The 25,228-nt window shown below is 30.7% G+C and overlaps 1 protein-coding gene across 1 annotated transcript in view; it reads left to right on the top strand.

Annotated features, from left to right (window-relative positions):
- The window catches only part of LOC106688376 (kin of IRRE-like protein 2), a 176,508-nt gene extending 157,910 nt beyond the window's left edge, over positions 1-18,598 (top strand). The window contains exons 4-5 of the mRNA XM_067050949.1: positions 17,034-17,155; positions 18,515-18,598. Coding sequence (XP_066907050.1) covers positions 17,034-17,155; positions 18,515-18,598 — 206 coding nt within the window. The remainder of the gene's footprint in view (positions 1-17,033; positions 17,156-18,514) is intronic.
- Positions 18,599-25,228: the final 6,630 nt, after the last annotated feature.

Genomic DNA, 25,228 nt, shown 5'->3' with positions numbered 1-25,228 from the left:
TATAATATTTATATCATACTCTATATTAGATTGTAACTCTATTTTCTCCTTGTCTTTCGCATAGGAGTAAAGTTTGGATAAAGTGGTGGTGTTTTTGTATGCAATCGTTATTGTTATTGCTTAGAGTTTTTTATATACTATCTAATAGTGTTGACATATAAGTAGTGTTTGTTGTAGTAATTGTATGATATATCAAGTATTTATAGCTGTGTTGATAAGTAAAATGTGTCAATTCTACTGTTTGTTTAAGTAATAAGTAGACTATTTTATGGGGGTACCTATTTGCCAGAAGGGATCTACTACCTCATTTTCTGCTTTTTTTAGGTATTTAAAGGATGTAATTTTTTACACTTTATTACATTTTTAGTGGTGTTGATCTTTTTGGACATTGGCTGGAATAATGTAAGCATCTTCTAGAGTGGATGGGTTTTTGCCACCATTTTATTTCTATTTCCCTATTTCAGTTTCTTATTAAAAGTTCCAATTTTATCGTAAAATTTAATCTGGACGAGTAGTTGTTAAATTCTTTTAAAATTATTTCTTTTTCGTTATTCTTAATAGATATCCTGGTTATTGTATCCTAATGAAAATTATATCTAAATGGTATATGAAATGAGATTTTGATTATCTAATTAATCTTCTAAATAAACATCCACAAACTTCGGAGAAATAGGAGATCCTGTAGGGGTACTGAATTTTTCGTTAAATTTAAAACATCCGAGTAAATAAATAAAGCTCGTAATTTGATGAGTATGTGTTTCGTGTTTGTTCTAATTGTTTACAATGATAGTTTTTATTGTTGGGAAGTGTATATTAGTAAACAATGATAATCCGTCTTTAACATTGTATTTATTGGTTGAAATGCATCAGCTAGGTAATTTTATAGTTCGTGTGTTGGGATTTTTCTTCTTTGCGGTTTTTTATTAAAACTACGGGTAGGTTGTGCGGTGCATGATTTTGTATCATTTGGGATCGGGAACATGCATTTTGTAAGATACACTGTTGAATGAATTGGTTTAGGAATGCTAGGAGGTAAAAACAAATCACATAAATTTAGGAAACAAAAATTATACTGAATTTAGAAATTCAAGTTATTGAAGATTTATAATGACCAAAATTCTATACATATATGCTTACTAAAATATATAAACATACTAAATATTGTTTCTAGCAAAATTAAACTCAACAGAATATTGATAATTGTGTCCTAGAATTAAACTAATACGTTTACATTTGTGTAAATGAAAGAATTTGATGAAATGCGATATAATCAGTAAAAAATCAAACAAGCCCTTGCTCACTAAAACTCTGAAAATTTTATCAAAATTAGATCAATCTTACTCACAAATTAAACTACAGACAGGCATGAAACAAAATTCACTCCTTGATGTATAAATAAAAAAGAAAGAAAATAATCTATTATTTTAGTTTATATAACCATCCCATTTTGTGGGTTTAGAGACCAAAAAATTGCTCAGTCTGGAAATTCGCTTGTAATGTAAATATGTTTACAGTCTAAGCAAAATAGTAGTCTCTATCGTTGAATAACCTTTCAATTTATTACTTGAATTTTCCCACATTCCATTTTTTGAATCTAATTAAAAGTTTAATATTATTTATATGACCATTATTTATTATGTATGATTACAACAATCACAAGGATATGTTCTTATGTGATTGGGTTTACAATATCACCTTACAATACCAATCTTTCTTGAGGGAGTGAATAAATGAAAAATGCAGTGATCTTGAGATTTGAAACTAGATTATTTTTTCTCTGACCATTCTCTGTCAAAAGAATGCCGAAGAATGAAGTGATTGCATAAATACCTGTAGGGCCGGATGGGGGACAGCTTTCTTACCCCTGATCTGAGGCCCTGCGGCTATCGCATTATTGCACCTTACTCAATCTCTGCTGGCTTTTAATATCGCCAGCAGTGTCGTTATAGGACCCTCCTTTATAAATAAAATGCAGTGTTATAGAGCTCGAGGCGGATATTTTTTTTTTAAATTAGTTTTTGAACTCTATATTTATTTTATTTTATTTTATACCAGATCGGCCTGGTGGGCCTTACATGGTTGATATAACCGTTATATTATATATATATTTACAGTTGATTATGGTGGGGTAAAGACTCGTACAAAAGACACTCCTAACTACATACAATGTTATTATTAAAAGAATAAGAAAATAAAAATAGATAAGAATAATGCTTCTTAATAAAAGAGGAAAGTAAAATTAATAACAAAAAATAATCATATTGGTACACTTAAATAAAACAAACAATTGCCCTCTAATAGTAAATAGATACAAGTTAATTTGAAAAAGGGACGAGCAAAGAAAATAGAAAAAAAAATAATAACAATATGAATAAATTAAATGAATAATAATAAAAAGTAAAATAGAGGTAGTGTTATTATGAATTAATTTTATATTTATTAAAATTTATAACAGAATGTCCTGCAGCAGCCTGGGCTTCAGTCACCGGGTTGTGGTTGGGTTTCCCAGGTTGTAGGTTACTGCTCCTTTAACTGTCGACAACTGGGAGTGGAACTTCATGAACCGTTTTTTTTTTTTATATAATCCTCTATTGGCTCCATGTGTGATTCACGATGCAATAGGCTATTTCTTATGAACCAAGGAGCATTAACTGCGATTCTTAGGACTTTATTTTGAAAAGATTGTAGTTTTTTCCTTTTCGTAAAGGATGCCGCTCCCCAGACTTCACAGCCGTACATCAGCAGTGGCCTGAGAATTGTTTTAAATATAAGAACAGTTGTTTCTGGTTTTAGTTTGGAATTTCTGTTTAGGATAGGATATAGCATTGCTAACCTTGCATAAGTTTGAGTTAGTTTGATGTTGATATGGTGATTCCAGGTAAGGCGGCGATCTAGGTGAATTCCCAGATATCTTACTGTTTCACTGACAGGATTCCATTTCACATTTTTACTTTTGAGGATTAGATCCGGTGGTTCTGGTGGGCGTCGGAGAGTAAAACTTTTGAGTTACATTTTTCAATGTTCAAGCTAATCATCTATTTAGTGAAATATTGTTCTAGATTATTAAGGTGACTTTTCAAAGTGTTTCTAGCTATTATTATGTCATCATGTTGAGAGAACACAGCTGTATCGTCAGCGAACATAGCTATGGAGATGTATTTGTGTAATTCATTCTTTCTTGAAAACAATATATATGGAGAGAGGGGGTGAAGAATTTCTTTATATATACCTCCGGAAAATTATTTTTTGACAAAAAACTAACAAAATGTTTGCGGTTTTGAGAACCTGGTCTTGATTTCATCTGGTAACTTCCTCGTCGTGTTTAACACAATTGAACTAATTAGTATCAATAAATATTCCAGTGAAAATATCTCCTCCCCCACAAAAAAGTAATTAAATTACCTAATTTGTTGAATCCATGCTCTTCTAGAACAGGTGTGTTTATACTTGTTTCTTGATTGCTAATAATACGAATTTTTTTTTTTTGCAAATTTAGTATCAATCAATAAAACAACTATATTGCGTTGACATTTCGCCGCTAGTCATGTTCTACAAAGAAAAAATCAATTTTTTAGAAGAAGAATTTGTTGAAAAGAATTTCTTCAACTGATTACTTGAAAAACTACAAAGTATTGTGTATAATTTTAGATTAGTTACTTACATTGTTACTTTGTGCATTGTTTTTATATTTAGTTATAATATATACACATTTACTTCTCATTGCATCCCTTTCATTCTCTTTAACACTATTTTAAACAATATATTCAATATAAGTAAAACTACAGGTAGCTTGTTCGGTTTTTAATTTATAAAATGCTTAAAGCCGAGTGAGAAGAATTATTTTACATTAGAGAAAAATTGTACACTATTAAGGTTCTCAAATCACTTTTCATTCCCTATATTTATTAATTTTTAAAAATTTAGTTTGGCTATTTTCTGTACTTAGTTTTCTTTTATGCCTAATCTTATTAAAAAAAGTTTTTCACAAATAAATTAGAATCAATCCACAAATATCTTTCAGGAAATCCCAAGATATTGTTATTTCTCTTTTGAAAGTATCTTAACACTATGTTCGAAATTCGGGATGGGGAAATGATATTGTAAAAAATGTAGGGATATCCATGAATTGTATATATCTTTTTTTCCCCGAGGAAATTCCTAATTTTGGATTTATCCTCTGTTTGTTCCCAAACATCCTATAGGTATCTTAATATATTACAATATATTTCAATGATAATATACATAAAAAAAAAAAAATTAAATTAGGCAAAGGTTCTATAATATTGATAAAATTCAATACCAGTATTAATATAAATCTAAATATGTTAAAATGCATAAATGAAACAGCAATCACTTGATAATACAATTAACTATTGCACCTTGATCCCACCATCGCAGTAATCGTCATTAACCTGGAGACCAGAGCGAGCGGACATATTGCTCCAAACGCAATTAGGAAAAGTGCTAAGATTGGCAATCGCCTTTGGACACAGAGGACACTCCAACATCTGATGAAGAGAGCAAACCTTCAACTGTTAATCAACAACAGGAAATTGAGATTCCTCAGGATTAACTGATTGACCGGGATGTATGGGATTGAAAAGAACTATCTATGAGTATCGACAAAAATCTTGGGGCGTGTGCCCTATCTATATAGTCTCGGGTGAATATTGGCACGGTACGGTTCGGCCTGCCGGCACAACTGCCAGATTTTCCCCTCGGATAACTCCCTTTTTCATAGCTTTCCCTCCCTATCTTAAAAAAATGTTTTATTCGAGAAATATCTAATTTTGACCAGTATAAAATAAAAAGTTTTTGTTATCTAGATTAGATTTGAGTTGAGTATCCAGATTTAAAGTAGAGTATCATAATCCATATAAAATTTCTGCAGATGGTGCGGTCAATTAAGTAAAACGTTATTAAACTGTTGGTATCTTAGAACTATATTTGGAGTTTCAAAATTAAAACCTTTATTATTTGTCCATAAATTCCACAAACAAACAGTGTTAAAAACACATAAAAGCGTAAGAAATATAATTTAGTAAAGAGTAGTGAAATTCATCCCTGGGGAAGAAATTATAATTAACACTAAGACTCCTGATTGTACACATAATTTCTTCACATTAACCCTTTTCCATGAAACAATACATTCATTCTAGTTTCTTGTTGCACTTATACCTAGAATATTTTTGCTTCCACACTACCGAAGTTCTACATGTGTGCAGGAAATAAAAAAGAATTATTACTTTGAAATTGAATGCCTTCACCAGCCTTTTAGGTATACGTCTGTCTATAGTCAAATATATGTTTGAGCATAATCGATTGTATCGTTAATCTAATTTTTATGATATTTTCAGGGATAGTGCAGGTTATTTATTGATATTTACAATTATGTAAAAAATACAAGTAAATTTGATCATAATGACATAATGATAATGATATGATACAGCATGTAGAGAAACTACCCAGAAGTAGAATTCTAAAAACATTTTACAATATAAGGTCACGAAGCCATCTTCTTTTCAGGCGCCTCGGAGGATTGCCAGGCATGGAAGAGGAAGCAAGGTTAGAAACTAGTGGGGTTAGGTGGTTAGGGAGTTTATAATGGAAGGAATGATGTCGGGTTTGGACTAGATCGATTACATAAGGAACATTTAGGTCTTTATGGATGTTTTATAAGTAACAAAATAAGGAGCATTGAAGATTTTACGAAGGATTTTGGATTGTAAGGATGGGATACGAGAGGAATTCGAAGGTTTAGTTGAGCCCTAAAGCTCAACTCCGTATGTCCAGATGGGCCTTATTCCTAAACGTAAACGATTAGTCTGATTTGGCCTAAGATTGAGCAATTTTTATTGGGCAACATTTGGTACAAATTTTATCAAACCATCTACAACTTTTACTTGCCCGAGGCATTTATTTGTCTTGTCACATCTATATAACGGAAATGGCTCACTCGTTTATTTGAATATCAGTGTTGACATATATGTTATTCAACATAAATGTTAACGAATTTCATATTCTACTTTCCCTTATTCATGGGAAAATTCTTAACCCGGCGGGAGTATCTTAGTTTTTTTTAGTCCCCTAAAAGGTGTCCCATGATAATTTAGATCATGGTAGACTATTTCTACTATTTTTTAATATAATTTATGTGATGATGACAACAATCTTTATGATTGATACTTTCAATACTATTTGAAATTCGAATTGTAAATTATTGCATACACATACAACTTGCATGATTCAACAGAATTTTAAAACATTTAAAAACCAATGCACTCTATTGTTAAATTATTCAGTTGCCCTAAATAGATGATACATATAATACATTTAATGAAGGAAAACCGAAACTGGATCCTTGAGAATGATGTATATTCATGGGTCTGATCTCAATTCCACGGAAATGAGGGACAACCTTGAAATTCAAGCTGGGATACGTCCATCAGAATTTTAGTCTGTTTCATAAACATTTTATAAAGTTTCATTAAATTAAATTTTTTACACATTTAGTCGCTTTCTAAAGACTTTTTTGTTAATCAACGATTTCTGCCAGTAACCGAATCCTAAGTTTTGTTACTCACTCTTATAAATGTTGACGGTTCAGTTATTATGTTATTATGTGAAAATACTTCCCAAGAATTCTACTGTTACTTATTTAATATTTATCTGCCCGACCATTACTCGCATATAGAATATTCTACCAATTTATATAATGAATCATTTATTTATACTGGCATTAATTAATTAATTAAAATGATTTTACGAGAGAAATGTAGTAATAAGTAAACCAACTTTATTATAATCTGATCAGAATATCTGATATCTCTACAAGTGACCGGAAATCGAGAAACTTCTAAAAACATAAACGGATTTTTTTCTTAATATAATTAAAATTTTTTTCCGTACTGAGTACAAACTAACAGAAGAGAATATCGTGAAATAATATTTCTCGCTTTAATTTAATAACCCTATAGAACGTGTTTTATGATCATTTTTCATGCTCTTATGGGTCCAACTTTATTATTCTCAAATAAATGGAAGAAAACTACAATTTACCACCTCGTTGTAGGAAATTAATTTAGTTTGCGTAGGCGCTTGGACTCATTATATATTACACCCATCACCTAATGTTATTCTGAGTCTTAAGTAGGCAATTTAATTTCATAAACGGTATATGTCAAGATAAGGTTGCTATGGTAAAATTTATCACGATAGAATTTCTAGTAATCAAAGTTATTTCATTATTTAGTAATTTCATTTATTTATTTAATACCAGTCCAGCCTTACATGGTTAATGTTAAGAGGTATAATTTTATTTATTATTTTTAACAATTTAATACCGGGCAGCTATAGTCTTATACAAAAGATACCCCTAGCTACATACAATGTTTTAAATTAAAAAAAAAATATTAAGATCAAGTAAATAAATTAAAATAATAATTCTAAGTAAAAGATAAAAATAAAGTTAACAATGAAAAAAATGACATTTATGGATTTAACGAAGTAAATAATTGACTGCTAATGGACAAAAAAGAAAGTGAATTTAAGAAAAAGAGGAATTGAGATAAAATAAAATTTTAGAGTGATAATAACAGAACTGATAAATATTGAACTTATAACAGGATGTCCTGCAGCACCCAGGGCTTCAGTCTTTGGGTTGTGGTTGGGTTTCCGAACTTGTAGGTCCCTGCTCCTTTAATTGTAGGCGACGGAGGGGAACTTCGTGAATCTTTTTTGATATAATACTCTATTGCTTCAATTTGTAATTCCCGATGCAATTGGCTGTTTCTTATAAGCCATGGAGCATCCACTCCCCTGACTTCACAGCAATACATCAGCAATGGTCTGAGAATTTTTAAAAACTGAGAATAGCTGTTTCTGGTTTTAATTTCGATTTTCTATTTAGGATAGGATATAGTATTGCTAACCTTGCGTAGGTTTGAGTTAGTTTGATGTTAATATGGTGGTTCCAAGCAAGGCGGGGGTGAGGTCCTAGGTATCTTACTGTTTCACTGACTGAATTCCATCTTACATTTTTATCTTTGAGGATCAGTTCTGCTGGGTCTAGTGGGTGTCTGCAAGTAAAAACTTTTGAAGTACATTTTTTAATATTAAGACAAATCATCCAAGTATTGTTCTAGATCATTAAGGTGACTTTGCAAAGTGTTTCATGCCATCATAGAGGTATGGATGGACTGAATGATGTGAACATAGAAGTTGAACAGAATGGGAGAAAAGACTGAACCTTGTGGAGTACCGGCATGGATTTGTCTAAGGGTAGAATTCGGTTCATTTATTCTAACAGAAAATGTTCAGGAATGAGCTCAGAATTTCATATAAGTACTTTGGACTGTCTATATGCTTTAGCTTGGATTAATGATCTTGATGCCAGACCTTATAGAAGCTTGTTAGAAGTCCAAGAATGTTATCAGAGTGTGCTTGTTCAATTTAAAACCGTTTATAATAAATCATGATAGTCTTGTCAGTAGGTGAGATGTGGAATGACTATATTGAAATTCAAATTGAAAAATCGAAATAATCCTGATGTATTGAAAAAAAGAAGAAAGATACTTTTTTTATAACTGATTCCAGCAATTTTCCAAGAATGTGTAACAATGATCGGTCTATAGCTGCTTATTAGTTTAGCGTTTTTACCAGGCTTGTGAATTACTATAATATCAGCTTTTTTCACGTACCGGGAAAATGTATGCAGGTAACTGTTGAAAATTGACGTTATGAAAACAAAAGCTTTCAAACATGATGAACAACAGCTCCCGGGTAATATTTTAATTAATATGACTGGGATCAAATCACGCCCAGGAATTTTTTTTTTCATTTTAAGTCTTTCAATCAGTTCTCGGATTTCTTTTGGGGTCGTGAATTTAGGTGGAAAACTGTTGTGAGAGGGTGACTTAAATACTCCTCAATTACGTTATTATCCAAATTAGACCTCTTCCACGTTCTGTATTCGGGAACGTTTTCTCAAAGGAATTTTCCAAAAACTTCAGCTTTTTTGGCGTCGCTGGCGATGAATTCATTATTGTCTTCAAGACTTAGAATTTGGTGACTAAAAAAAAAATAAATAAATAAATAAATTATAAATTATTAACGAATTGAAAATCTGTATTATGATTTACATATAAGAACATGCGAGACATATGCTAGCCACAGCCTCCCCCTTAGTTGACTATGAAACCTTTATATTTATTTATTGTTTGCATGTACTTTACCAAATGGCGTTCTCCTAAATGATGAATAATTCATGTGGAAAAAACATGATTGGGAAATGAGGACCCTTGTTTTTTTATAGTTTATAAGTATAAGCAGAAATAATATTAAAGACTACATTTAAATAATTTAATAGAAATGAGATTGTAAATTAAGAGAAAATAATATTTAGTATTCAGTTGTATTCCATTCATTGTTGATAAAATCGAGTGAGTTTTTATAAATATTCATAGAAGTGTATTATTATTATTTCAGTAAATTATGAAAATTTTATGATTTTTATTAATCTTTATCTCATAAATTTTATTCTCATACTGATAAAATAATACCATAATTGGTAAAAAAAAATATTAGCAAGTAAAAAAATAAACTAAAATGATTAATTAAATAATCGAAAATGTTTCGAGGGTGTTTTAAAAGATACCAATTAAAATACTTGGCGTTTAACACATTTTATATCCTCCAACAACAAACAGTTTTTAGCCATTCTTTTTTTACGGCCATGCCTTCTTTGTAGGTGAATGTAATCCTATCAGCTCTACAGCGTTTCCTATCAATATTCCATTCATCCGCTTAAATCCACCAAAACAATATAGGCAGGTAAAACATGTCATGTTCAATCCTATCTGAAACGGGATATGTGAGTATTGAATTGTACCGAAATATGCATTACTCTTCCTGGGAAAGTTAATGGATCGTAGTACTTCTGTACCTTTCTGAAAATTCGAAGACTGTAGTAATTTCCCTGGTTCTTGTTCTTCTTTCAATATTATGTTGCACTGAAATGAAATATTTCAATATCTTAATATTCAATGTCTAAATATTTAGCAACTTAAACGAGTATAATATACATGTTAAACGTATTCGTAGATTTTCTGATTTATATAAGTTATGTTATAAAGAAATGTAGTTAGCACCACTGTGCAGAAAGCAATCGATATAAATAAACATTCTATTTGACAAAATAACTTACTCCTATTTCAACGGTTTTCAGAAAAATACTTCGTAATAATAATTAAATAATATTTCGTCTAGTCTCTTTTGCGAAATGGTGAAAGAAATATAACCACTTCTAATATAAATTAACTAAATACAAATTCTCCTTTTAACCAATTATTTACCATTCAATTAATCTGGAAATACAAAGCCTGATTTTATGTATTTACTTAGTCATTCTGTCTACTAAAAAAAGTCTCATATGTAATACAGCATGAATACTCTAGAAGTCCGAACCATTGTTTCATTAAAGTGTATTATCTACTGAAATTTATTTGAAGGAACTGCCAATGACAATAATTTATTAGCTCATTCTCCTAGTCACTAAAGGTTTGATTTGTAGATGAACATACTGAATGCAAACATCCCAGACAGCTATATTGGATTACAGTGAACTATTATTGAGAAAACCTAATTTCAATTACAATTATCAACAAATTACTATAATTTGAAAGTACTGTAGTTGTTGAGGTACCTTTAGACGATCAGTCCAGACCAGGTAAGGGAACTAGTTTGCCGGTTGGATCGTACGCTACAGTTAAACGAGCGGATCAGGCCAGATAATAAATCCTTGGAAGAAATAGTATAATAGAGAGTGTAAGCTGGTAGAAAAAGAGTAGGGAAAGGTCACTGGCTGCCTTCTGTTGCAGTTTATGCTGCAATGCTGAACATTCCTCTTAACCTCAACATAGACCTTCCTTTCGTGGGCGTGGCTTTCTTGGCTTCACTTTCGTTTTTGAAAGAGGGTGGAGTTATACCAGCCCACTAGATGAATCGGATGGTGAGCAAATGTCGATAGGAGAATGGCTTATTTAACGGCGGACAGAGCGGTTCAGCTATATCAAGGCTTATCATAGTGAACGATTCGATCTATGGGCTCCATTCTGTGAAAACTCCACTGAATATTTAAAGGTGAGGGTCCTCTGGGGGATGATTGAAAAATAGAACAAATAATAATTAAATAAGAAAGATAATAAGTATATGATAATAATAATTTAGCCATAGAAGTAAAAAAATAGTTGGGCAGGGGGTGGGGGTAAAAGAAGAAAGGACTTCAGGTAGGGTGACGTTGGTAGGGTTTTTGAGGGCCCTTCCTATCCTGCCACCTCCCAGGGAGGGGGATGAGGTAACTGTCTGTACTGTCGGTAATCAAAAAGATTAGGTGACTGCTGATTTTAGGCTATCGGACCAGAACGGAAAAAAAGTTAGCTCCACATCTCCGACAAGAGAGAAAAACCTTTAACTTTCGGATTTATTAGAAATTGAGGCCCAATAATATCTTAATGGAGGTTTAACTATATTATATTAAGTATATAATGTAATATTATGTATAATAATACAATATATTTATAATAAACAATAAGAGGTTTTATTCAGTTCATATTTACTTACATAAAACTAGTTAGTTCAATGAAACTAATTTGGATATAGGATTTTCTTAAAGTGCTCATTATTGTCTTTTAAATGGAAGTGAGAATTCCACGAATCAGACCTTTTGAATTTAGTGTTACGGATCCAACCGCCTTTATGAAGATATCAAACTAAAACTTAGAAAACAAGAACACTTATTTTAGAAATTGCCCTTCTTAACGATTCTCTGTTGAGTGGACAATATAGTAAGTAGTCCAAAACTAGATATTTAATCAAAATAATAACTGAATAAATTAAGAAAACAAACGAAAAGTTACAACAATTAAAACTTTAGTAATTCAAGAACTACATCCTGATATAATTAACATATAGTAAGATCTAGGCATAATAAGTTTGGAAGGCCGTATTTTGTGAGGATAGCAATGTAGAGTAGGAGTGGTAATACTGGTTTGGAGTCAACTTGACGACAATAAAATTTAAAATAAAATAAAAAACTGATGATGCTAAATAATTTATGATACACAATAACAGAATGAAAATTCGTCCGTAGTTTATTAAATTTTCTGTTCTATTCCTTTCTAAATCTGGTTCAGAACACCACAACAGGAAGTGTCCTGTATCCTGTCGTGTCAGGTAGGCGGAGCTATGAAAATCCTGCCTTATAATTGGACCGCTCTACCACTATGGAAACTTTCCTCCCGCCCATTTTTCTCACTGCCCGATTTATCTGGTCTGGTCCGGTCGTCCAAAAACACCCCAATAGTACTTAGTACTTTCATTGCTAGTACCACAATTATAATTGTCTAATTTTTTAACTGTCTTCTCTTTGATTATATCTTTTTATAATATTATTCTATCTTTATTTAAAGTTTAACTGTATGTTTAAAAGTATTACTTACACTATATTATATTAAACATATTACTAGATTTCCAGGTAGTAATTAATTACATTTTTCTTACAAATAATTATCACCAATTTGATTGGACTAATTATTTAAATTATTTAGTTTCGAGGAATCAAAAAGTAGTCATACTGTATATTGAATTAAAGATAAGTAGCTTTCCTTTTTGCAATTACGTAGTATTTCAGGTATTAAATTAAATTACATTAGTTTTTAATTTAATTTTGTATATTAAAAACATTATATTTGATTTGGAACTTATTAACAAATTAGCATTATAATAAATTAAAAACCGAAATAACTGTATAACTTTGTGAAAATCCACTATATTTTCATTTCCGTTTCATTGTTGCAAAATGCTGAGATGAAAAAAAAAGAAAAAATTAAAACTCCATTAAGTGAAATTTTATTAGTATCAATTTAAATATTTGATTGGTTTAAATTTATATTTGAAGAAATAAATATTTTTTATAATGATATATAAAAATAATTACTTTTAATTTAAATGTAAAAGTTGTTGTTTTCGTGACATTGGACAGTGTATTACTGGTGAACTACCACAACAACAGCTGCAATAATACTGCCTTCGGAATATAAATGGGTTGGTGGCACGAGGTAGATTGTTAGTGTATCAAGTCTGCTTTTTCAATATAGTCACTTGGTACGAGTATTTACAATACATTAGTCCAATTGTTTTTCCTTCATAGTATTTAAATTAAATTTCATAATATTATCAATATCAAAGATAAATTAAAAAAACCCTAAACCCTATTTCCTAATTACATAAATAGATATAATTCTAATGAATAAAAGCAATAATCAGCCACATTAAAATAGTGATTTAGAAAAAGGAGAATTAAAATACATTTATAATGGTTTAACGTTTGAAGGAAATAATAAGGGTCTATAATCAAAAAGGTAATAACATACTGAAGAATGGTAATCATATAATTAAACTATCATATTAATTAAAAATTTAATCTTCATAAATGAAATGAAAATAATCTTTATTCTGGTTCAAGTCCCCTAAATTATCAAATGTTTAATATATAAATGTTAAACATAATTGGAATATTGGAATTTAAGGGCATAAAGAAATAGCCAATATTTCGAGGAAATAAGGAAGAGGTATATCGGCTAGAAATTGAAAAGGAATTCCTAAGAGTGTGCTATTTATATAGATATACCTGTTGAGAATTGGGATGTAAGAATAATTACTGAAGGTAATTATCCAAATATATTTATGTTAATTTAAATTATTTGAGTCCTTTAAATTATAATTATCGAACTTCCTTTCCAAAGGGCTTGTGTGTTAACCAGTTTATTAATTATATATCTTTATATTTTTATAATATTTTTACCATTGAAATATATAATATAATAAGGAGTGGTATTGGGTAATATTATAGTATAGTAATATACAAGTGTTTATTTACATTTAGTACATAACTGCAATAAAATAATAAAATAAAATTATAAAATGATCCAGATAAATGTTTTGTCATAAAATATGATTACATTATGAATAATTGCCAAATATATCTATGAATAGCTGAATGGATAGTGAATGCGGTGGGGTGTTGTTGACATTTTAGCCGTTGAGTTCCAGATGTGAAGAGCCAATCTTTCCTCTACCCTATAGTGGATTTCCTCTGGTCGAAATCCATTCTCATTCCTCTTCCAGCTCGGTTTCAGGTCCCCTCCACTTGGTTGTCTGGGCGACACCCTTTTGCCGATTAACCACACCTACCAGGGATAAGTCACAAAGGGCAACAAGTGTTTGGGAAAACCTGTTTTAATGAATTTTGCCCCTTAAACATCTATACACATTACTGGGACTCGCCGATGATGTCGTTATTTTCTAGGACAGGAATCTGCAGTACAATATTAATATATTAAAAGAAGAACTGCGGTAGATTAATATGGTTGTCAACCCTGGAAAAACAAAAGTAATGAGGGTTGGGAAGAAGCCAAGGAGAAATATGCGCGTCGGAGAAAAATCCTGGTACAAGTAAAAAACTTCAAATATCTTAATTATAATTCACTACCTAAATATGTCGATTCAGAGGTGAATGAGCGAATAGCTGCTGCGAGCGGGAAGTTTGAAGCAGTTAATAGAGGTTTTATAAACAGGCGAGAGGTGGAAAAGAAAAGAAAAGTAGCCATTTTCAGATTGACATTTCTTCCCATTTTGACACATTCTTCAGAATCATGGTCGCTGGGGAAGAAGCATCAATCAAGGATACAAGCGTCAGAAATGAAATTCTTCCGAAAGATCAAGGGGAATACAAGAAGAGAGTATGCAACACCACCATCAGGTCGAACCTCAATATTAAGCCGGCCAACGATGTGTTAGAAGAGAATTGACTGAGATGGTTGAAGCATCTTTTGCGAATGGAACTAATGAGGATTGCTAGCGAGACCTACCGAGCCTGAGTAGAGGGTAAGAGAGGAAGAGGACTTAAAAGGAAATTGGAAGATAAGGTAAAAAGCGACTTCTAGAGAAGAGGACTTCAATGACCGACAGAGCTGGGGAGGGTTCTATAAACTTCTTCCTCACACTGCTTAATGTGGTTCAAGGGGGTTGATTATGATGATGATGACCACTAGGAAATGTCCCTTTACATTAACAAATGTAAATAGCTTCTCTGTACCTCGTCATTTCAAGGGATCAGGTACAAACGCAGATGCCATAAAGTCACATAAAGACATTTAGAATATCTTGAGTAATATATTAATACATAGCAGGAGGAGGTACGGACAAAAAAAAATTGTTGAAGGAAGCATGATCTACATGATAAATATTGATTATATGAGTTCCGGTGTTTAAGGAATTGATGGGAGAACGCTAAGTAAGGAGTTCTTCGATATAGAAAAGTCTGTTTCTTTTTGACAATAAATTGGCTGTTTTTTTAAGGTAAGGGTTGGTGGAATCTAGATTAAATAAATAATAATAAAGATATAATTAGTAACATTGAGCTGAGAAGCATTTGTTGTCACGATATCATCCCATTATTTTAAAAACTATATCCATGTCAAAAACTAACAGAATCACAAACTAATTTAATGCATAGATACCTTAATGCAAGCCTTATTCTTTAATTCAATAAGATATTATATTCAGTTTAGTGGTTTGACATTGTCTCTATCCAAATTAATACCACTACTGTTCTCAGTACTGCTTTTGTTTCATGCTTGACCTCAAACAACTTTGCTTGATAGATTAATTGTCCAAGCAGCAATAATAACGTTTCTATTGTTGGTGAAAACAATGTGCCATTGAACACCTTCCTCCTAGTGTTCCTGTTGTCCATTGAAAATACCATGTCTACAGATAAATAATAATTCATAATGTTTTTTATATATATTTTTTAATAATTTTTGGTCATTTTATTTTTTTATTCCATAATTTTTTTTTTAAATTTTTGTTATATATTCATTTGTAATTGTTTTGTGCAAGAGATCGACATTTTCTTTAAATATGTCTATAAATTTGTTTTCTTTATCAGAAAATGTTTATCCTTACCAGCTGATTTGTCCCCAGCCTAGTTGACATCATATATCTCTCCATACTCCACAATTAGCACACTCTCATCTTCTTCATCTCAGCCATGATAAATACGAGCCTTCGGTTCGCTCATGGTTATCATGGCTTGTTATAATTTATGCATATATTTTTTTTTTTTACTGTAGATCAATCAGATTAGTCTATTGAATAAATTTTTAATTTCTATGACTAATTTTGACTTAATACATGATTTACCATAAACCTCCTCAAAAACACTGACAATGCTATGAATTTTAGATTTATAACTCCATTTCTATCGGATATATAAAAGCATAACATTTAAAATTATTTTTTCAAAATTAGTCATACAAATTCAAATAAAAATTCAAAATGTATTAAATACAAATTATATCTTTTCTGATTGATCTACTGTTAGAGTCTTATCCATTACACTAAGAGATTTGTATGGAAAAAATTGATTATATATACATTTTTTCCAACTTATTATATGTACATATATTCCATTTGATTCTAAAATATCAAGAGATAGATAAAATTGATGTTTTTTTTTTTTTTTTACTATTTACAAATGTTTTTGTTTATAGAGCCTTACTCATTGTATCAAGAGATTTATGTAGATAAAATTGATTCGAAAATGGATTTTTTTAAAAATTTACAGTAGATCAATCAGAATATACATCATTTCCATTGAATACATTTTGAATTTTTATGACTAATTAAAAAAAAAAGTGTTATGCTTTAATATATCCGATATGAATGGAGTTAAAAATCTATAAGTCACAGAATTGTCAGTGTTTTTGAGGAGGTTTATGGTAAATCATGTACTGCCGCGATAGCTCATTCATCATATAGCTGAATCTACTCACAAGCAGATTATCTATCATTACAGTGATATAAGCATTTTACCTTAAATCAAGAATTGTAAGGTTATTAATACACATGTTTAATGGCAATTTTATTGTCTTTAAGTAATGTAACTGTAGTAATTACTTTTATTTTTTCAGTCCCTCCTAGGATCTTAGAAGTCTCTGGAGGAGGTCTAGTCGAAGCAAGGAAAGGTACACCGGTAACAATAGAATGCAGAGCAACAGGGAACCCACCGCCATTCTTCCAGTGGACAAGAAGGGTATGTATTACTGTAATAATTGAATGAAATAATATTTTTTAATTTCTCAATACTACGCCATTACAAACATTATGCTGGTAAGAATTTTCCTTCGACTCATTCTTAGAGATGGGCGTTCTAATGTCCGTCATATTTTTTTCTTTTAAATGACAAGTTACCGTATCATTTCGTAGTTCCAATTTCGGTCGATAAACCTTGACTTGGAGTAAATTGTCCCTGCTTCAAGGAGTTCGTTCACAGTTGATAGGAGGTGGTGGGGTCCATTTATTTCACGATAGGAAGAGCTTGACCACCCGACTTCGGCGAGCCACCGGAAAAAGAGGAAGCTGACCAAGATTGAGAACAACCAGGAGCGTTGGAACAGGCTGGTGAACAGTAGGAGGCACCCAGATGGATAATGACCTGGAGTACCTAGCGGACGGATTCATAGGACCCCATCAGCAAGACACTCAGTCAGTGTTTATACTTTGTGTAGTGAAGACGTATTTATCGTGTGGAGCTCCTGAGGATTAAATACTATCTACGTCACATTTTCATCTATATTTTTTTATTTTTTACTTTGATATCTTTTTTTTAGTTTGGTTTTTTAGTTGATATATTTTGATTAAAATCTTAATTATAAAACATAAAATCAGGCGATATGTCTGAGTCTCCCCTCTTAAAACGGAAAGCAAAGTTTAAAATCAGCAATACAAAAATAAATAAAAGAAAAATTCATCAGATTTTTAATAATTAAAAAATCCTTTGGGTTTCAAAAGATGATCACCATTTTTTATCTATAATAGCAATAATAATTTGGTAAGGGAGGCAAATTGGCAAAAAAAAAAAAAAAAAAATTAGAAGATTGGACACTTCCAATTGAAGTTTTTACAGAGTTACAATCTTAAAAACTTCTAAATTGTGAAACAATGTTAAATAAGATTCCAATAAAAGTAGAACCGCGTGTTAGGTTAAACTAGAGCCTCATTGGTGTCCTCATTTAAATTTTTGTACATTATATGAGATAAAAGAAGAATTAAAATCGCAAAATGTATCATCATTATTTAGCAACGCTAACAATCGAGTATTTTTAATTCAATTTCCGATAATCACTTAATAAATATAGTACTGCATTCTTTACTAAATATAAACAAGGAATATTAAAAGCAAAAAATAAAATTTTCACATCCGAGCAGGATCTTTTCTACAAAGGTAAAAATGAAAAATTGGTAGAAGGCAGCAGAAGAAAATAGAAGCAGGTGGTGCCTTTTACATTTGGGCCCTAGAATGGCAGTGTGGCAGCATCTCGTTATATTTGACGACGTTCTAGCTTTCCAAGCTCCAATTTGCTTTAAATTTATGCAAATCGGTGTTTTCCAGGCTTTGACGAGAGTCAGAGGCCATGTAATTGTTGAAAATATATCCCTCTTTGTAGCAGCTAAATTTATTGTTGTTTGTTTTTGAAATAATTAATTTTAAATTATTATACAAATCTTATAAGTGTATTTTACCTAATACATATACATATATTCACCGTCTAAAATACCGTTTCATACACAAATTATCATAACCCCGATTCGAACTAAGAACAATGAAAAAGAAATAGCTTTATGAGAATTTATTAACTACGCTTCCAGAGTAATTTTTACTTAAAGTAGGACAATATTCCATTTTTAGATATTCTTTTAATTAAAAAATAAAATGAGGAATACAAAAAAAAATGGTGGAAATAATATATTAACTCTGGAAGATATATACATTATTCCAGCCAATGTTCAAAATGATGCAAAATCAAAATGTTCAAATTTGATGCACCAACAAATTAGTACATTGTGGTCAAAGACTTTTAATTTGATACGATACGAAAAAATTGACTCAACATAGATGAAATCTTTGCCAGACGAATGAGGTGGTTTAAAAAATTAGTTATCTATCTAGCAATGTTTTATTGAAGTAAACCAATTATTGGCGGTAACGTAAATTGATTTTTATTTAAAATTATTGTTCTAAGGCATTGAATTAAGTTGTTATTGAGCAATTATTTAAGTTTCTAAAGGTATTGCTCACCCTTCCTTTCTATTAATTTTCCATCTAATAGTGTTTGGGCACAGCCTTACGATTCTGAGATTTATTGGTGATGCCGGTTCGAAGCTGGCGTGGGACCTTCTCTTTTTTCATTGAGTGGCGGTCCTACAAAATGAAAAACTTCGTCGACCCCCAACCAAAGTGAAATAATGGGAATATAAATAAAGTTATAACTGGCTGTATGGAAAATTTGAATGCCATTAAAATATTTAAAAAACAAAACTATTAGCCTCTTACTCACACTACAATAGTAAATTATATGTAATGTTTTTATTAAACACTGTCTTAATTGTAATAGTTATTAATCATTAATTGTATTATGTACTAGTAGTTTTGTACCGATTAGTTAAAGAAAGTATCTTTTCTAAAAATATGCTATCAATAAAATTGTGTCACCAAAATAAAGTTGTATCATTGACTGATCCTCAAGACCTAATAAAAATAATATAACTTAATACTGTCCCAGATAATATAAAAATGATAAGGGGTATTTGATACAACACACTTGATGGCTTCTTCACTACTGACTTTAGTGGCGGACTTGGTTCGCTTATATAGACATATCAGATAGCATGACATGGTCACATAGTAATCAATCAGACGGTAATTTATATGCATATTTGAAAAGGAAAATTCTCTGTACAAGTACCTCATCGATCTGTGATCAGAGCCTTTACACTTGAAGGAGAACTGACAGAGAACTACTTGCAGCGAAATATTTTATCCTATTATAAGAGCGATTAATTTACAAATTATAGGAACATACCTCATGAACATTAGTATTATATGCTGCTCGATATACACCTGTTGGGTTTGAGATGCCAGGATAATTACTGAAGGTGATTATCCAAATATATTTATATTAATTTAAATTATTTTGAGTCCTACAAAACTTTTATTATTGGAATACCTTTCCAAATTTGTGTTATATAGAATATGTGATATGTGTTTACCAGTTTATCAATTATATATCATTATATTTATAAAATAGTTATACCTCTGAAATTATAATATAATAAGGGGTTTCATTGGGTAATATGGCAGTATAGTAATATAAAAGTATTTATTTACATTTAGTATATGATTGAAATAAAATTATCCAGCTAAATGGTTTGCCATAAAATATTATTACATTATAAATTATTACCTAATGTATCTATGAATAGCTGAAGAGATGGTGAATGTGGTGGAGTTCCAAATATGAAGAGCCATCTTTATAGTGGACTCCCTCTGTTCAAAGTCATCCTCTTAATTTTTCCACATGCAAGTTTTGAGTCCTAAGTACCTCTTCCTCTTCCAGTTCAGTTTATCCTCTTTTTTTCTCCTCCTGCTGCCAAGTCCTCCACTCCTGTACTTGGTCGTAAAGGGGTGTCACCTCACAATCCCAGGCTCTTCATTAGCTAATTCAAGCTCTAACCCCTCCCACCCCCGAAGTAATAGTCCTCTATAGAGTCTGAGAAGGGGTGGAAATATAATCTAATTAACATCCTTTGATCTTTCTTGCCAATACTTGGGCTAATGACTTTTGACCCTTAAACATCTTGTACCCATTATACCAACTGGAAAGATCCCTTTGCGTTGACATAAGTCAACCGCTTCTTGGTCTCTCATCATTTGAAGAGATCATGTACCAAAGCAGATGGCCAAATATTAATACATTAGTAATATTGAACATATCAATATATATATATTATATTTTATTCTATGAAAAATAATAAATGTAAGATATTAAATTTAAAAAGGAACAAAACAAGATTTTAGAAAAAAAAAATAGAAAATTAAAAAATATATTTTAGAGATAAGATAAAAGGAGGGTTATTAATATGTTATGTAATTTACAGATTTATTTTCCTTAATTTTGTATTTTCATATCTTTATTACTAATGAATTATATTTTTTAAAATTCAATTTTTCTTTTCTTTTAAAAGGTATGTACTCTTAACATTTGTTTTATCAAGTTTATCATGAAACTTTCTCATCAAATAACCCTTGACTTGAAAGATAAGCATAGCTAAGAATAACGAAAAATATCAAACAAAAGTAACATAAAACAGTTAAGAAGTTTTAAACTTTTTCCAGGTGAGAACGTTTTGGTTTACTTTGGCATCTCGGACAGTTATCAAGTTTTCCTTTAATAATTCATGAGTTGGGCGGATTTTTTTTTCCCCAGGTTCAACTTGAATATCTTATTTTCGCCGAGATTTATTATCCTCACTCTCATTTTATTTTCATACCGCATGGAATTGACCCTTGTATGTAAATCAGCGGCCAGGAGGCTTTTCAAATGTTTTTCTATATATGTGGATCATGTATATTTATTACATATTCAAAGTAGAAATGAAATTGTGTTAAAAATTAAAATTAAATGAATTACGTGATAAATTATTATTAAATAATTTATTTTAAACCAAATTTCAATGAAATAGTTACATTCATGATGGACAAAAAGTTTACAAATCAAGACAAACTTTTCAAAAATATATTTGTTAAAATGTTTAGCGTCTTTCGGAATATAAGAAATAAATTTTTTGGGGGATACTTTTATTCTGCCGATGTTCCTTGTTTATGAAATAATGTTATAACTCCTCGTTATCCAAATCCAACGTTGTATTTCTGTTCTCTTAAACTATATGAATATCTTTTAGATGTAATGCCTTTAGATAGTAGAAAAACAAGTTTAAAATCAAGACAAATATCTAGAATTTTATTAATATTCTTTATTATTTTTGTTTTTAACTATATACAAGTGTCAATATAGTTTCTTGAGCATTGTTGGTTTATCCATAATTCGACCAGGATATATCTAAAGGGGAAAAAAATAGATACATTATTGGCTGAGATGGAAACTACCATCTTGTAGGATTCATTGCTAATTAAAATATTTTATGATTGACGGTGAGGTACAAATATAATGGAACATGAAAAATGGAACTCATATAATTTATCAATTAAGGTTACTAACAAAAATATTAAATAATGTTACTAACTAAAATATGTACACTAAACAAATTATTGATACTAAACTTACTGAAACAATTTTACTAAAAACAAATATTAAATAAGGTTAAGAAGTCATCAAATAAACAAACCATAAAATTGATGTTATTAACATAATTAACTTAACTGTTTCCATCATGTCTCCAAAACGTTTTGCTTTTGAAAAGAGCTTTCTATAATGGCGGAGGTAAGATGATGAAGGAAAGACGACGCACACCCCACTGTGTAAAGAGATGCCCAGGTAGGACATTACACCACTTGAAGGAACCTGCTGAGGGAAGGAACCCATCGGACTAGGTTCCGATGAATATACATCCCTCCCATGAATATGTACCCCGAGATCAAGGGTGGCTCCATGGCATTTCCTCCCTCGTCTTTATTATTCATAGTCCATTTCGAGAACGATTTTATCTAAAATTGCACCAGCGGTCCCTCCACCTCACCTCTCGCGCTCTTCTTATTCTTATTAAACATCAAGTGTAAATGTAGTTCTACTTTTTAACGTATCGCTAAGTTTTAAATGTGTCTCTTAAACTTTAGAACGAGTTCGTTCTCTCTCTTACTCAATACTACATAGTAATTTAATAATCTTACAGTGATCAAACTTTTATTCTACAATTAGAATAAAAATGGTATTAATTATATATAAAAATGTTAACCGTAGAGTACTAACGTATTAGGGGAGAACGGGAAATGTTGACTAGAAGGCCTCGTTTACCACAGGTGCATATAAGCCCAAATCCTTTATTATTTTTAAAACCCATTTCCTGGACCTGTAGCATTTCTTCTCAGCGACTTGTAGTTCATTTACTGTGATATATTAGGAGTGAGATTAAACTATTATCTTGCTGAAGAAAACAGGTAATTAGTACATTGAATATTTCTGTCTTAACAACTTATTTTAATATTGTGTGGGTTTTCCAAACATGACAAGGGAATGAAAAAAAAATTCTCAAACTTTTGATTTTATACCTCTGGTCCTGATTTGTTTTTGGAGGTTGGGTCATTTTTTCTAGCTTATGAAACCCTAAACAGCACCGAATTCTAGTATAGATCGGAAGAATTCAAGAGTTGAAGTTATTATTGTTATTACATTTATTTTTTTGTGATTTTCGAAAGTAAATCAAATATTTGTCTAATACATTTTGACAAAACTGTCATTGGAATCGGTGATCTCACGTTTATAGCCTCTTCATGCCAGTATAATATTTTACTCCTTTTTAGTATTATAACAACTCTGTAACCCTTATATTTCCTCAACAATGTATTTTTGCGGTTGATAGTTCCGTAGTTAGTCTTTTAATCCATTTTTTACGTGGTTTGAAGCTGATTTACAAATAAATAATACTAATCTTGCTTATATTAATAAATGTATTACGAGTTTAGTTAATTTTTTCATGTATTTATAATTACCTCATTTCAAACCCTAAATGAATATTTCAAGTTATAGACATTTTCGAATGATGTCTATCTTTAGTCTGAGATATACTCTTGTCCCAAGATTATTCCAGGTGGAATAGGTCATCAAGGTGGAATAATGTACTGAGAAGGACGATATGTTGTAGACCTTAAGGGCCATCGTCTAGTCCTGATTCTAAGCTAGTCCTTTAGTCCTTTAGGCCCTTTGAGTCCTGAGTTGATATAAGTGAGAATATATTCAATAAATGACGATTGTTTTGACATTGATTTTATATTTCATAGTAACAGGGGTATCTCAGAGAAGAGAAGACAAAAATTCTTACAATTGTTCAAGAAAAAAACTGAAAGTAGCTTCTATTAAAGTAGTGGAAAAAAATTGTTTTAGGAAAATCAAGTTAGATTTTAGACGTACAAGTTTTTTTTTTTTTTTTTTTTTTTCCTTTTTCTTTTTCGAACCCTCTAAAACAGAAATAATATGTGAGTTAGTAGTGCATTACTGTGTAGAAAGAAAAAGTAATTCGTGTTGTGTCTTACCTTTTACTACCTTTGGTATTTAAAGGTTACCTGTTATATTTAATTTTACATATGAGCTATCCGTTCAGCAGCTATTTTGAGTCCGGAGGTGAGGGGCCTCCTCTGACGTCCAAGTCAGACTCTCGAAACCCTTAAGTACGAATTTTCATACAAATAAAAAAAATTCAAAATTTTTGTGCTTGCTTTTTGAAACACACTTTTTTTTTCTGTCGATGTAACGAAATAAATTCATCACTCCTAATAATGTTATCTATATTCAATTAAACTAAAACTGTTCAGCTTTTTCAAGCCATATCAATATCTTTTAGATGTTATGTCTTTATATGGAAGAAAAAGAAAATAAGGAAAAATATCTCATATGTTTTATTTCAAAACTCCTGCTGTTGCTTATTAAGGTCCATCGCGTACCATTTAGTGCAGTTTAAAGGGTAATAAGCTCTTTCTAGGTTTAGGTTAGATTAGTGGTAATGTGTTTATGATTTTGTAAGTTTTGGCCCTCAGAGGCTTGTTAGAGTTGTAAGTTTTTTAAATCCAGCCTCATTGAATATAAGGATAACCAGCTATATAGTGATTGAATAATAAGCCAGTTAGAGTGTTATATATTATTTTACAAATAAATATTAAGTTAAAATGGGTTTCCGTGCAATTGTCACGAAATGCTCAAGGAATTTGAGTCCAGTTTGTTTTCAATCAGTCCAAATTAGGTTTATGTTTTTGTATTTTAGACATTTATTATCTATGATAAATGAGTGGCTATAATATTTCAAAGATTAATTCTCTAATTCGTCTTTCAATTCATTGTTGGCATGTCCAAATCATGCATTAATTCAAGTTGAAAGAATGTTAAGTGATATGAATGTGATTGCTAGTTGGCACAGTGTAGTCCAAATACCTCTAGAGGTATTACATTTATTCATTAAATAAATATTTTTAATTTCAAATGTATAGTAATAACCTCGATAATAACAATTATTATGCATCTTTTTAAAGATAAACATAGTTATATTTTTCGGCATATTATAAAAATTATGTGTTGGCTATCATTATTTTGCATTAATA

Source organism: Halyomorpha halys, unplaced genomic scaffold (genome assembly GCF_000696795.3).
Source record: "Halyomorpha halys isolate HHAL.00 unplaced genomic scaffold, Hhal_1.1 Scaffold1118.1, whole genome shotgun sequence".
Lineage (NCBI taxonomy): Eukaryota > Metazoa > Arthropoda > Insecta > Hemiptera > Pentatomidae > Halyomorpha > Halyomorpha halys.
Note: the sequence above shows the minus strand (reverse complement) of the source record. Positions and strands in the feature narration are given on the sequence as shown.